This window comes from Equus przewalskii, chromosome 1 (genome assembly GCF_037783145.1).
Source record: "Equus przewalskii isolate Varuska chromosome 1, EquPr2, whole genome shotgun sequence".
Taxonomy (NCBI): Eukaryota; Metazoa; Chordata; class Mammalia; order Perissodactyla; family Equidae; genus Equus; species Equus przewalskii.
This window is the reverse complement of record NC_091831.1, coordinates 56,931,861-56,945,054: the sequence shown is the minus strand read 5'-3', so window position 1 is coordinate 56,945,054 and position 13,194 is coordinate 56,931,861. Positions and strand designations below refer to the sequence as shown.

General features: G+C 39.7%; 1 protein-coding gene across 1 annotated transcript in view; it reads left to right on the top strand.

Annotated features, from left to right (window-relative positions):
* Nucleotides 1-9,370: 9,370 nt before the first annotated feature.
* DNA2 (DNA replication helicase/nuclease 2) overlaps nucleotides 9,371-13,194 on the top strand; it is a 46,741-nt gene continuing 42,917 nt past the window's right edge. The window contains exons 1-3 of the mRNA XM_070563938.1: nucleotides 9,371-9,565; nucleotides 11,283-11,465; nucleotides 12,389-12,572. Of these exons, the coding sequence (XP_070420039.1) occupies nucleotides 9,492-9,565; nucleotides 11,283-11,465; nucleotides 12,389-12,572 (441 nt within the window). The 5' untranslated portion in view covers nucleotides 9,371-9,491. The remainder of the gene's footprint in view (nucleotides 9,566-11,282; nucleotides 11,466-12,388; nucleotides 12,573-13,194) is intronic.

The window sequence follows — 13,194 nt, the reverse complement described above, 5'->3', positions numbered from 1 at the left end:
TTTTCTCAGCTTTTTTCTTGTAATTAATTTCTAGCTTCATAGCATTGTGATTGGAAAAGATGCTCATTATTATTTCAATCTTCTTAAATTTATTGAGGCTTGTCTTGTTTCCCAACATATGCTCTATCCTTGAGAATGTTCCATGTGCACTTGAGAAGAATGTGTATTCTGCTGTTTTTGGATGGAGTGTTGTATATATGTCTGTTAAGTCCAGCTGTTCTAGCTTTTTATTTAATTCCATTGGTTCCTTGTTGATTTTCTGTCTGGCTGATCTACCGATGTGAGTGGAATGTTGAGGTCCCCTACTATTATTGTATTATTGTTAATATCTTCATTTAGGTTTCTTAATAGTTGCTTTATGTACTTTGGTGCTCCTGTGTTGGGTGCATAGATATTTATGTTATGTCTTCTTGGTGGAGTGTCCCTTTAATCATTATATATTGCCCCTCTTTGTCTCTCTTTACCTGTCTTATCTTGAAGTTGACTTTGTCTGATTTAAGTATTGTGACACCTGCTTTCTTTTGTTTGCCATTAGCTTGGAGTATTGTCTTCCATCCCTTCACTCTGAGCCTGTGTTTGCCATTGGAGCTGAGATGTGTTCTTGGAGGCAGTATATTGTTGGGCCTTGTTCTTTAATCCATCTCGCCACTCTGTGTCTTTTCATTGGAGAATTTAATACATTTTCATTCAGGGTGGTTATCAATATATGAGGGCTAAATGCTGTCATTTTTTCACTCATTTTCTGGTTCTCCTGCATTTCCAGTGTTTCTTGTCCTGTGTTTTTTGGTCTACCAATTGAGTTATGTAGTTTTTTATGTTGTGTTTCTTTTTTTCTCCTTATTTATTATTTGTGTCTCTTTTCTGCTTTTTTCTTTAGTGGTTATCATGAGCTTTGTATTCAAAATGTCGTAAATACAATAGTCCATTTTCTGATGGCCTTTTATTTCCTCAGACTAAACTGATTCAGTCCCATTCCTCTTCCCCTCCTAAGTTGTTTTTCTTACATCTTATTCCAGCTTGTGTTGTCAGTTTGTGGTTAAAATGACAAGATTATCTTTGATTTTGGTGTTTTCCTTCCTTTATTTTTAATGCTATCCTTGAGTATTTGCTAACCTGTTCTGATGTATAGCTACAATTTTCTGATTTTGTCTACCTATTTATCTCCTTACTCCATGCTTAGTAACCCCTTTCTCCCCTTTTCTTTTCAGGTATGAGGGCCTTCTTGAGAATTTCTTGTGTGTGTGTGGGGGGGTGGGGCGGGGGGCGGGTCTCATGGCTATGAACTCCCTTAGCTTTTGTTTATCTGGGAAAGTTTTTATTTCTCCATCATATCTGAAGGATATTTTTGCTGGATAGAGTATTCTTGGCTGAAAGTTTTTGTCCTTCAAAGATTTGAATATGCCATTCTAGTCTCTCCTAGCCTGCAAGGTTTCTGCAGAGAAATCCGCTGAAAGCCTGATAGGGGTTCCTTTGTAGGTTATTTTCTTCTGCCTTGCTTCCCTTAGTATTTTTTCTTTGTTATTTACTTTTGCCAGTTTCACTATTATATGCCTTGCAGGAGGTCTTTTTACATTGACATATTTGGGATTTCTGGTAACCTCTTCCACACGGATTTCCATCTCTTTGCCTAGATTTTGGAAGTTCTCTGCTATTATTTCTTTGAATAAGCTCTCTGCTCCATTCTCTTTCTCTTCTCCCTTTTGAATACCTATAATTCTTATGTTGCACTTCCTAATTGAGTCGGATATTTCTTGGAGACTTTCTTCATTTCTTTTTAGTTTTAATTGTCTCTCTTCCTCTATCTGGAGCATTTCACCATGTCTATCCTCGATTATGCTGATTCGCTCCTCTATGATGTCCACTCAAACATTCAGACAATCTATATTTTGTTTTGTCTCTTCCATTGTGTCTTTCATCTCCAATATTTCTGATTGATTCTTCTCTATAGTTTCAATCTCTTTTGTGAAGTAGCTTCTAAACTCTTTGAATTGTTTCTCTACATTCTCTTTTAACTCATTGAGTTATTTGATGATAGCTATTTTGAATTCTCTGTCATTTAGATTACATATTTCTGTGTCCTCAGTACGGATTTCTGGGTAATTGTCATTTTCTCTCTGGTCTGGAGAATTTAATATAATTTTTGATACTGCTAGAGGGTGTGCTTCTGTTTCTGTGCATTTTGGTATTCTTTGGTCACAATTACCACCTATCACAACTGAGTGGGGGCTAAGAGCTGCATATTCTGAGCCCTCTGCGTTCCACCAAGATCCCAGGCACTGGAGCCAGTGCTGGGCAGGTTGAGGGGAGAGGCGCTTTCTTCTGCATGGTCTCTGGGTTTTCTCACTCTGCCCTTGCTATCTGCTATCCTGGGGTCTTGGGCTGATAAGGTCACCCCACCATTAGCTTTCACCTCAGTAGGGGCTTTCCCCTAGGCTGTGATGGCCCTCAGAGATCTTTTATGCTCCCGCAAATGAAAGTCCCCTCCCCTGTTCCTTCCCTCTTGGAGGCCACCTGTGGCCCCTGATCCCAGTCTTTTGGGAAGGGAGTAAAGTTTTCTTTTACCCCATTCCACCTCCTCCAAGGAGGGCTCCAGCCTCTCTGCCCTCTGTTGTATGGCTGCGTGGGTCTCTCAGAGGTCTTTTGTGTTGTGTTTGGATGTCCTCTGTTGGAGTGTGAATGTCTTTTTGGTTTTATGGTGGAGGGAAGAGATTACTGGGAAAGCTCACTCTACCATGATGCTGACATCCAAGTCATTTCTTTTATGTCTTCTTTTTTTCCTCACCTAGAGCCAAAAGGTGCAGAAATCCCTTGCCTATAGTCTGGTTGTCGAGGCTCAGTACCTCCAAAATCTGCAGGGTAGGCTGCCAGGCCAGAGACCCAGGGAAGAGTTGCAATTGTAGTCCAAAGGCAGTCTGCTAGCAGAGTTCCTTTTTTCTTGTTGTTGTTTTAAGCCATTAAATTTTGGAGGTTTGTTTTTGTTTTTTATGTACCATTACATAACAATAACAGGTATCTGTGAAAAACCTACAGATACCATCATATTTAATGGTGAGATATTGACTGCTTTCCCTCTAAGATCAGTTGAAGGCAAGGATGCCCAGTGTCACAACTTCTATTTAACCCATGCACTTAGGTAAGAAAATAAAATAAAAAGCGTAAAAATCAGAAAGGAAGAAGTAAAAGTGCCTCAATTCTTAGATGACATGATTAATTATGTAGAAAGTCTTAATGAATCTATAAAACAACTGCTTGAAATTATAGGTGCATGTAGCAAGGTCTCAGAATATTAGGTAAATATAATAAAATACATATTTTTATTTACTAGCAGGAAATAACTGGAAGACAATTTAAAAACAATTTCATTTATAATAGCATCAAAAAATATAAAATACTTAAATTTAACAAAAGATGTGCAGGATCTCTACACTGAGAATTACAAAATGTTGCTGAGAGATATCAAAGGTGGTTTATATAAAGGGAGAGATAAACCATGATTATGAATTATAAGTCTCTATATTATAAAGAAATCAATTCTCTCCAAATTTATTTACAGATCCAATGCAATCTCATTCCTACAGGTTCTTTAGTAGAAATTTACAACCTGATTCTAAAATTTACACAGAAATGCATAAATCCATTGATTTGGAATATCCAAAGCAAATCTTAAAAAAAGAACAAAGACGTACACTGCCTGACTGTGACTTACTGTAAAGCTGTAGTAACCATGACAGTGTGGTATTGGCATAAGGACTGACAGACATCAAAAGAACAGAGCAGAGAGCCCAGAAACTGACCTATACTTATACGGTCATTTGATTTGTTAACAAAGGTGCCAAAGCAACCCAACGGGGAAAGAAAGTCTTTTCAACAAGTGCTGCTGGGAAAATGGGATATACACATGGAAGGAGGGGGTGAAGAACTCAATCTCTACCTCATACCACACACAAAAATTAATTTAAGATGGATCATAGAACTAAATGAAAAATAAAACAATAAAACTTCGTGAAGGAAACATAGGGGAACATTTTCAAACTTAGGGGTTGGAAAAGATTCCTTACATCACAGAAAGTAAAAAGCATAGAAGAAAAATGGATAATTTAGACTTCATAAAGATTAAAACTTCTGCATATCTAAAGATCTTGTTAAGAAGGTGAATAGACAAGCCATAGACTGGGAGAAAATATTTGCAAAACCTATCTGACAAAGGTGTTGTATCCATAATTATATAAAGAATTCTTGTAACTCAATAGTAAAAGAATAATACAATTTTTAAAAATGGGCAGAGGATTTGAACTGACATTTTACAAAGGATGACATAGAAATGACCAAGCACGTGATAAACTACTGAATAACATTAGTGATGGGGAAATGCAAATTGAGACTAAAAAGACTAGGGCTGGCCCAGTGGTGCAGCAGTTAAGTTCACTTGTTCCGATCCAGCGGCCTGGGGTTCATTGGTTCGGATCCCGGGTGCAGACATGGCACCACTTGGCAAGCCATGCTGTGGTCGGCATCCCACATATAAAGTAGAGGACTATGGGCATGGATGTTAGCTCAGGGCCAGTCTTCTTCAGCAAAAAAAGAGAAGGATTGGCAGCACATGTTAGCTCAGGGCTAATCTTCCTCAAAAAAAAAAAAGAAAGACTAAAAAGACTGACAGCATCAAATGTTGTCAAGGATATGCAGAAACTGGAATTCTCATACATTGTGGGTCGTAGTGTAAAATGTTACAACCACTTGGTTAATCATCTGGCAGTTTCTTAAAAAACTAAACATAAACTACTTATGGCCCAGAAATTTCACTCCAAGGTATTTACCTATGAAAAATAAAAGCATATGTCTATAAAAAGACTTGTACAAGCATATTTGTAGCAGCTTTATTCAAAATAGGGAAATACTGTAAATTGTCTAGGTGTCCAACAACAGGAGACTGGCCAAATAGACTACCATCCAGCAATAAAAAGGAATAAACTACTGATTCATGTAACAAAATAGATGAATCTAAAAAACTTTATACTGAGTGAAAGAAGCCAGACAGAAAATAGTATATACCATATGATTCCATATATGAAGCTGTAGAATAGACAAATCTAATCTCTGGTGAAAAAAATCAGACTAATGGTGCCTCTCCATTAGGGATGGATGTGGGAATTGCCTGGGAAGGGCATTAGAGAACTTTTGGGGGTGATGATAACACTATCTTAGTAGGGGTTTGGGTTAAACACATTTGTAAGAATTTATCAAATGGTACACGTAAGATTTGTGCATTTCACTTTATGTAAATTTAAAAATTTATACATAAAATTTACATAAAAGTTTTAAAAGTACCTAAACAAATATCAAACTCTAGCTAATGATATCCATGCTAAAGTGTTTAGAGGTGAAATGCACTGATGCCTGCTATTTTGAAATGCATTAAAAAAAAAAACCCTTGAGGGGCTGGCCCCATGGCCAAGTGGTTAAGTTCGCACACTCAGCTTTGGCAGCTCAGGGTTTTTCTGGTTCGGATCCTGGGCCCAGACATGGCACCATTCATTAGGCCATGCTGAGGTGGCATCCCACATGCCACAACCAGAGGCACTCAGAACTAGAATATACAACTATATACTTTGGGGGAGGCTTTGTGGAGAAGAAGGAGGAGGAGGAGGAGGGGGAGGGGGCGGGGCCGGGGAAGGGAGAGGGGCAGGGGGAGGAGGAGAAGGAGAAGAAGAAAGAGGAGAAGAAGAAAAGATTGCCAACAGATGTCAGTTCAGGTGCCAATCTTAAAAAAAACCCTTGAATTTATGGGTGGACAGATAGATATACATGTGACAAATCAAAGATAGAAAAATGTTAATTATAAAATTTAGGTGATAAGTCTATAAGTCTTCATTACATAATTCTTTTAACTTTTCTGTACAGTTGAAAATTTTCCTGATTAACGTATTGGGAAAAAGGACTGAGTTGCAGGGAGACAAGAATGGAAGCACAGGTCTGAATCTATTGCAGTTTTCCAGGTGAGAGATGATGATCAAGCAGTGATCATGGAGATGGAAAGGAATGGAGAGATTTAAGATAGTTTTAGAGGCAGAATCGATGGGTCCGCCTATGTCTTGGATGTGGGTAATAATAGAAAGGAATCAAGAATAATTTCTGGGTTTCTGGCTTTATCCTCTGGGTGGATAGTGCTATTACTGAGAAGAATAATAGGTTCATGGGGGAATACAAAAATTTCCATTTTTGGCCATGTTATAACTGAGGCGTCCCAACTGCACCCCCCAAATAATATTTCTAAATGTAGACGTTAAGTAGGCCGTTGGAATCTTGAATTCGGAGGAAAAGCCATGCCTGTGAATATGATTTTGAGAGTTGGTAGGATAGAGATGGTATTTAAAGCCATGAGAACAGATGAAATAACGTGGGAAACTAGTCCATAGAGAAATTTGTCCAGAACCGAACTCTGAGAACTTGCAACATTTACAGATAGAAAATGAAGAGACAGTAAAAGACATTGATGAGGGCCTGTGAAGTTGGAGGAAAACCAGGTGAGTGAGGAAAACCAGTCAGGTACAAAATCTCTATCTATTACAGGCAAGACTTTTCCATTTTTTCCCAAAAAGTTGCTCATAATTTATCCATGAATAAACATGAATGTGAAAGACAACTGCTGATCAAGATTATTTTTAAGTTGAGTGATAGGCTTATGAGATCATTTTATTATTTTTTACACCTTTCCGTATGTTTTATTTTGTTGATTGGTTTCTTTTTTTGCTGAGGAAAATTAGCCCTGAGCTAACATTTGTGTCAATCTCCCCCTATTTTGTATGTGGGTCACTGCCACATGATGGCTGACAAGTGGTGTAGGTCTGTGCCCTGGATCCGAACCTGCAAACTCAGGCCGCTGAAGTGGAGTGCACTGAACTTAACCACCATGCCACAGGGCTAGTCCCTTCTGTATATTTTAAGTATTCTGTAGTATATTATTTATTTTTACTTTTTACTTTTTGCTGGGAAAGATTCACCCTGAGGTAACATCTGTTGTCAGTCTTCCTCTTTTTCTCCCCCTCCCCAAAGCTCCAGTACATAATTATATATTCTAGTTGTAATCCTTCTAGTTCTTCTATATGTGCTGCCACCACAGCATGATCTGAACCCACAAACTCAGGATGCTGAAATGGAGTGCACTGACCTTAACCACTATGCCATGGGGCCGGCCCCCAGTAGTATATTATTTTTAAAGGTGGTTTTTAGTATTCTATGTATGTAAAATAAATTGCTTCTTAATTTTAAAAATTAAAAACACAAGGAAAGTGAATATGAGTTGAAATTGAACATAGCCTTAAAGAAAATTCTTCTTTTTGAAGTATAATTGATGTGCAATATTATATTAGTTTCAAGTGTACAACAGAGTGCTTGATGTTTATGTACATTATATGATCACCACAATAAGTCTAAGTACTATCTGTCACCATACAAGGTTATTACACTATTATTGACTATATTCCCCATGCTATACATTACATCCCCATGACTCATTTATTTTATAACTGGAAGTTCATACCTCTTGAGCCTTTTCATCCATTTCTTCTACCCCTCAACCTCCCTGCTCTGGCAACCACCAGTTTGTTCTCTATATCTATGAGGCTGTTTCTTTTTTGTTTTGTTTGCTCTGTTTTTTAGATTCCACATATAAAGTGAAATCATACAATATTTGTGTTTTTCTGTCTGATGTATTTCACTTAGCTTAATACCCTCAAGGTCCATCCATGTTGTTGGAAATGGCAAATTTCCTTCTTTTTTATGGCTGAGTAATATTCCTTTGTATATATATGCCCATCTTCTTTATCCATTCATCCATTGATGGACACTTTTGCTTCCATATCTTGGCTATTGTAAATAATGCTGCAATGAACATAGGAGTGCATATATCTTTCTGAATTAGTGTTTTTGCTTTTTTCAGCTATATACCCAGAAGCAGAATTGCTGAATCATATCATAATTCTATGTTTTTTTAAAGATTTTCTTTTTCTTTTTCTCCCCAAAGCCCCGTGGTACATAGTTGTATATTTTTAGTTGTGGGAACTTCTAGTTGTGTCATGTGGGATGCCACCTCAACACGGCCTGATGAGCAGTGCCATGTCCACACCCAGGATCCCAACAGGCGAAACCCTGGGCCACCCAAGCCGAGCGTGCAAACTTAATCACTCGGCCACAGGCTGGCCCCTGGTAATTCTATTTTTTAATTTCTTAGGGAACCTTCACACTGTTTTCCATAGTAGCTGCACCAACTTACATTCCCACCAATGGTACGGAGGCTTCCCTTTTTTCTACGTTATTTCTTGTCTTTTTGATAAAAGCCATTCCAACAGGTGTCAGGTGATGTCTCATTGTGGTTTTGATTTTCATTTCCCTTATGATTAGCGATTTTGAGCATCTTTTCACGTGCCTGTTGGCCATCTGCATGTTGAAGAAAATTCTTTCAAGAAGTTTTGCTCTGGAGAGTGCCTAAGAGAGGGATGGAGTAAGTTCTATCAAGGTAATACCTTTTTTTTGAGAAAGATCAGCCCTGAGCTAACATCTGCCCCCAATCCTCCTCTTTTTTCTTAGGAAGCTTGGCCCTGAGCTAACATCCGTGCCCATCTTCCACTACTTCATGTGTGGGACGTCTACCACAGCATGGCGTGCCAAGCAGTGCCGTGTCCGCCCCCAGGACCGGCCGGGCCGGCCGGGAACCCGGCCAGCCAGGCTGAAAGGGCGCACTTAACAGCTGCGCCACCCGGCGGCCCCAAGTTAATATCTTTTAAAGGTGGAGATACCGGCCTCATTACAAACCTAGGAGCATTCCAATAGTGAGGGCCAGGTTGACGACACAAGAGAAAGAGGAAATAATTGCAGAAGCAGCGCCCTTGAGAAGGGTAGGGGCCTTGATTTCCCGAGTACAAGCAGGGGGATTGTCCACTGACAGGAAGAACGCTTTGCCCACTGTGAAAAGAGGTTATAAGATAGGAGCCGATATTGGTAGTTTCATAGATTTAATGGTAGCATGATGAGGAAGTTCCTATCTGACAGCTTCTGTTTTCTCAATGAATTTTCCAGAAAAAAAATGGAGGAGGAGAGGTTGTTTTCCAGAGAAAGCAAAATTCCGAAGGCTAACGGAACGCTGGGCTTTGGGCAACTGCACATGGTTCTATTCAAACTAAGGGCGTGTGTTGGGCATGGGTTGGTGTGTCTGGACAGAAGGCGGGAGCATTTAGCCTGGGCCACACTATGAAGACCGTTTCCCAAACCCTAAGGCAAACGAACAGAGGCTCCCCGGCGTCCCCGGCAGCCCCGGCGGTGCGCTCCACGGAGGCGCGCGGGCCGCGGGAGGGCCCGCCCGCGCAGGGCTCTTGGTAGCGGGCAGGTCGGCGCATGCGCGCGGTGCCTCGTGGCCTCGCGCTCCTTTTCGTCTTCAGTGTTGCTCCGGGTTTCTCCGACTTACCTGTTAGTGGTTTGCGGTCTTCGCTCCCGCGATGGAGGCCCTGGAGGAGCTGGGGCTGCTGATAGAGAAGAGTTTCGGGGAGGAGGCTGCGCCGGCGGCGGAGCGGTGAGCGGAGCGCGGGGAGGGCCTGGGGGCCAAGCGGGAGATTTGAAAGAGAGGAGCGGGAGAGGCCGCACCCAGCCGCGGCGGGCCGGGCCTGGGCGCCGGGCGCCCGACGAACCTCCAGACCTGGGGGTCTGTTTCGCAGGGTCTTCTTTGGGACCACACTCAGGCCGGAGCCTGAAAATTTTTCCTCACCCAGCAATTTATTCTTTCCCTTGATTTCATCTTTTTCCCGAATTTGAGGGGTTCCAGCCACCTTAACTATTTTCATAAGAGGAAATTGCAACTACTAAATGTTTTTCTCCATGTTTAGTTGGAGAACTTATCCCAGGGTGAACTCTGCGCCCTCAGCTCGGCGTAAATGGTCGGAGAAACTTGACCCACAATCATGGTATGGGGTTATTCTTGATAAGAATGATGATGCTAGCCAGCTATTGTTGACGGATCTTTGCATTTTGGATTTTGATCAGCAGTGCTTTTTGGAAGATGTCAGCTGACCTTGGGAAATTCGTGGCCTGAAGCTGGGTAGGATAGGTGAATGAGGCGGTTACAAAATAATAGCACCCAGGGTTAGGTGACGAAGATAATTTTAGGGTAATGTGAAAGGCATTTGGTGTAATAATTGGAGAGAGAATGACTTCGGACCCTCTGATAAAGGGGAGCCATCATTGTTGGACCATCACTGATAAAGACTTCCTGCGGTCACACAGAGAAGATTTAAGAAGGACTCAGTGTTTTTTAGAGGAGAGATTATTTTGCAAAGTTTTCAGGCGGCTGGGATCAATAGATAAAAGTATTATGAAATTGACTTGCTCATTATAAATAAGAAATTTCTGAGTTACTCTATGAGCTAATGTGACAGGCGTTAAGCTTGCTTTCTCTACAAGGCAGAGGCTGGTTGATCCTCAATGAGATTTTATTTATTTATTAAAAAAAATTTTTTTGTTAAAGATTGGCACCTGAGCTAACATCTGTTACCAATCTTCTTTTTTTTTTCCTTCTTCTTCTCCCCAAAGTCCCCCAGTACATAGTTGTATATTCTAGCTGTAGGTTCTTCTGCTTGTGCTATGTGGGACGCCTCCTCAGCATGGCCTGATGAGTGGTGCCATGTCCACTCCCAGGATCTGAACCAGCAAAACCCTGGGTCTCCAAAGCGAGTGTGGGAACTTGATCACTTGGCCATGGGGCTGGCCCCTCAATGAGATTTTATAGGACTGTCTGCATTAAATAGTAGGTTGGAATACATGATTTCTAAGTATGCTCCTAATTTAAAGATCAATATAATTCTGTGCCTCACAGTAGGACTTCTAGTGAACTGCCCACACTGTGCTTTTCCATAACAAACATCTCTTTTATTTCCTTTTACTTGTACTTTGGAAAGATTTGCACCAGTGGCAGGAATTTGTTGGTTTAATATTTTTCGGTTTATCCTTAATCTTCACAATCACGGATGTTCCACAGAGCTCCCCATAGAGCTTATATTTGGAAAAATCCATATCATAAGCATGTTTTAAATGGCATTGCTTCTGGGAAGTTTTTATAATAGGAACTCTGCTATGCCTTTGCTTTCTTAATTTTTGCCTATTTTAGCTAAAGGTCGTTAGTATAAACTTTCCAGAAGAAACAAAGCTAGATAACTGGAAGGTTTGTAGATAAAGGAGTTTGGATGGCTTCTTATTTCATGCTTGTGCTACATTAGTTTTGTATGTGTTTGCTTTAGATTTCAGAAGAAGGTGGAAGCTTCCTTTTCTAAAACAGTTCTGAGCCGAGGAGTGGATAACCGGTACCTGGTGTTAGAAGTCAATGTTGTACAGAATGAAGAAAGAAACCATGAAAAACACCTTATCATCACTGCTTCTCAGTCGCTAGAATATAAAGAACTGTGCATCCTTAGGAATGACTGGTAATTTTATGTATGCTCAAAAGCACTGGTCTGGCCGTCTTAAGGGTACCATCTTAAAACCCGTCACATGGCCTTCTGTGAATGTTGCTATAATTTAATTTAATGTTGTGTGAATGTTCTTGTTAATAAAGGGAGTAGATCTGAACCTGAATTAATTCTGCATAAAAATTCTGCCTATTACCCCAGCATCTCAAGTCCATTATTCCCAAACTTGATTTTTATTGTCACTTGAAAATCAAGTTCAAAGGAACCTATTGAATGACTGCTTCCTTTTTCCCAGTACTTTGTTTTAAGGTTGCAGCTTGAAATTCATGTTAGTTCTCACTAAGAGCAAAATTAATTACAGCATAAGAACATTCTTAAACCTTGGATTTCTCTACTCAAGCAAAGTATGGGATGTGAGGGGTGAAGGGGAGATGTGGGGAAGGTGGAGGTCTAACTTTGTCTAGGCTCTTTGTCTAGGCTGCTAGTTAAATGGTTTGAACTAGATAAATATGATTTTATTCTTGCTGCGTCGGGTGTGGCTTCATGCCTCAAGACTTACAGAGGCTGTAGATATCGCTGTAAGTCTTAAGAATGAGATAATTAATTATTAAAACAACCTAATTCATAATTGGAGCTATATATTGCACCTTTAAAGATTTGGTAGCTTTTGCAGTAAGCGATACTATAACACTAAACAGTTTTCTTTTTTGGGATTTAAGGAAAACCCACGATCATTCAGGTGTGTTTCAGAGGAGGACAGGAATAGAGTGACTAAGGAATTGATTCAGAAGACTGCATCCTGGCATTTAATTTTTTTAAAAGATCCAGAAATTTGGAAATACGTATTTCTTCAGATAAAATAGTTATTTTTTGAAGCCTCCTTAATATGTTTAAATGTAGGAACATAAACTCTGTATTTAACTTTGCTCTATTTTTAGGTGCTCTGTACCAGTTGAGCCAGGGGACATCATTCATTTGGAGGGAGACTGCATATCTGATACTTGGATAATAGATGAAGATTTTGGGTATTTGATTCTATATCCAGACATGCTGATTTCTGGCACAAGCATAGCCAGTAGTATTCGATGTATGAGAAGAGCTGTCCTGAGTGAAACTTTTAGGGTGAATAATATTAATAGCTAATGTTTCTGCAGGGTTTTAGAGTTTGCAGAGCTCTTTGACGCTTTCTTTAATCTCCCAGCAATCCTGTGAGGTAGATGGTGTTAATCAGCTGCCCTTTGCAGATGAGGAAGATCAGGCTGGAGGGCTGAAGTGACTTGCTCAAAGTCATGTAGCTAGGAAGTGGCAGTGCTGGGACTTAAGGCCAGGTGCCTGAATCCTTTGAATCTTCTTCAATACTTAATAAAATAATTAATCCTAATGATTAAAAAAATTAAATGATAAAATCTTTTGTTTAATATATCTAGGCATTTCCAGACTTGGCTTCATGTATTCTCAATGAACTAAAAATAAATGTGACCGTTTCTTTTCAAAAAATTGTTATGGAAAATTTCAAACATACACAGAGATGATTATAAGAAATCCCCATGTACCCATTCTGCTGTTCCCAAACATTGTATTATTTTGCAAGTAAATGAAAGCCAAGGATTTTTTAAAAATATGAGTACAATATCTTTATCGTGTACAATAAAACTAATTTCTTAAATTAATCTAATACCAGTTTATCTCACATCTTTTATCAAAAATATCATTTTATTTTGTTGGTTTTGTAGCATCAGTAACC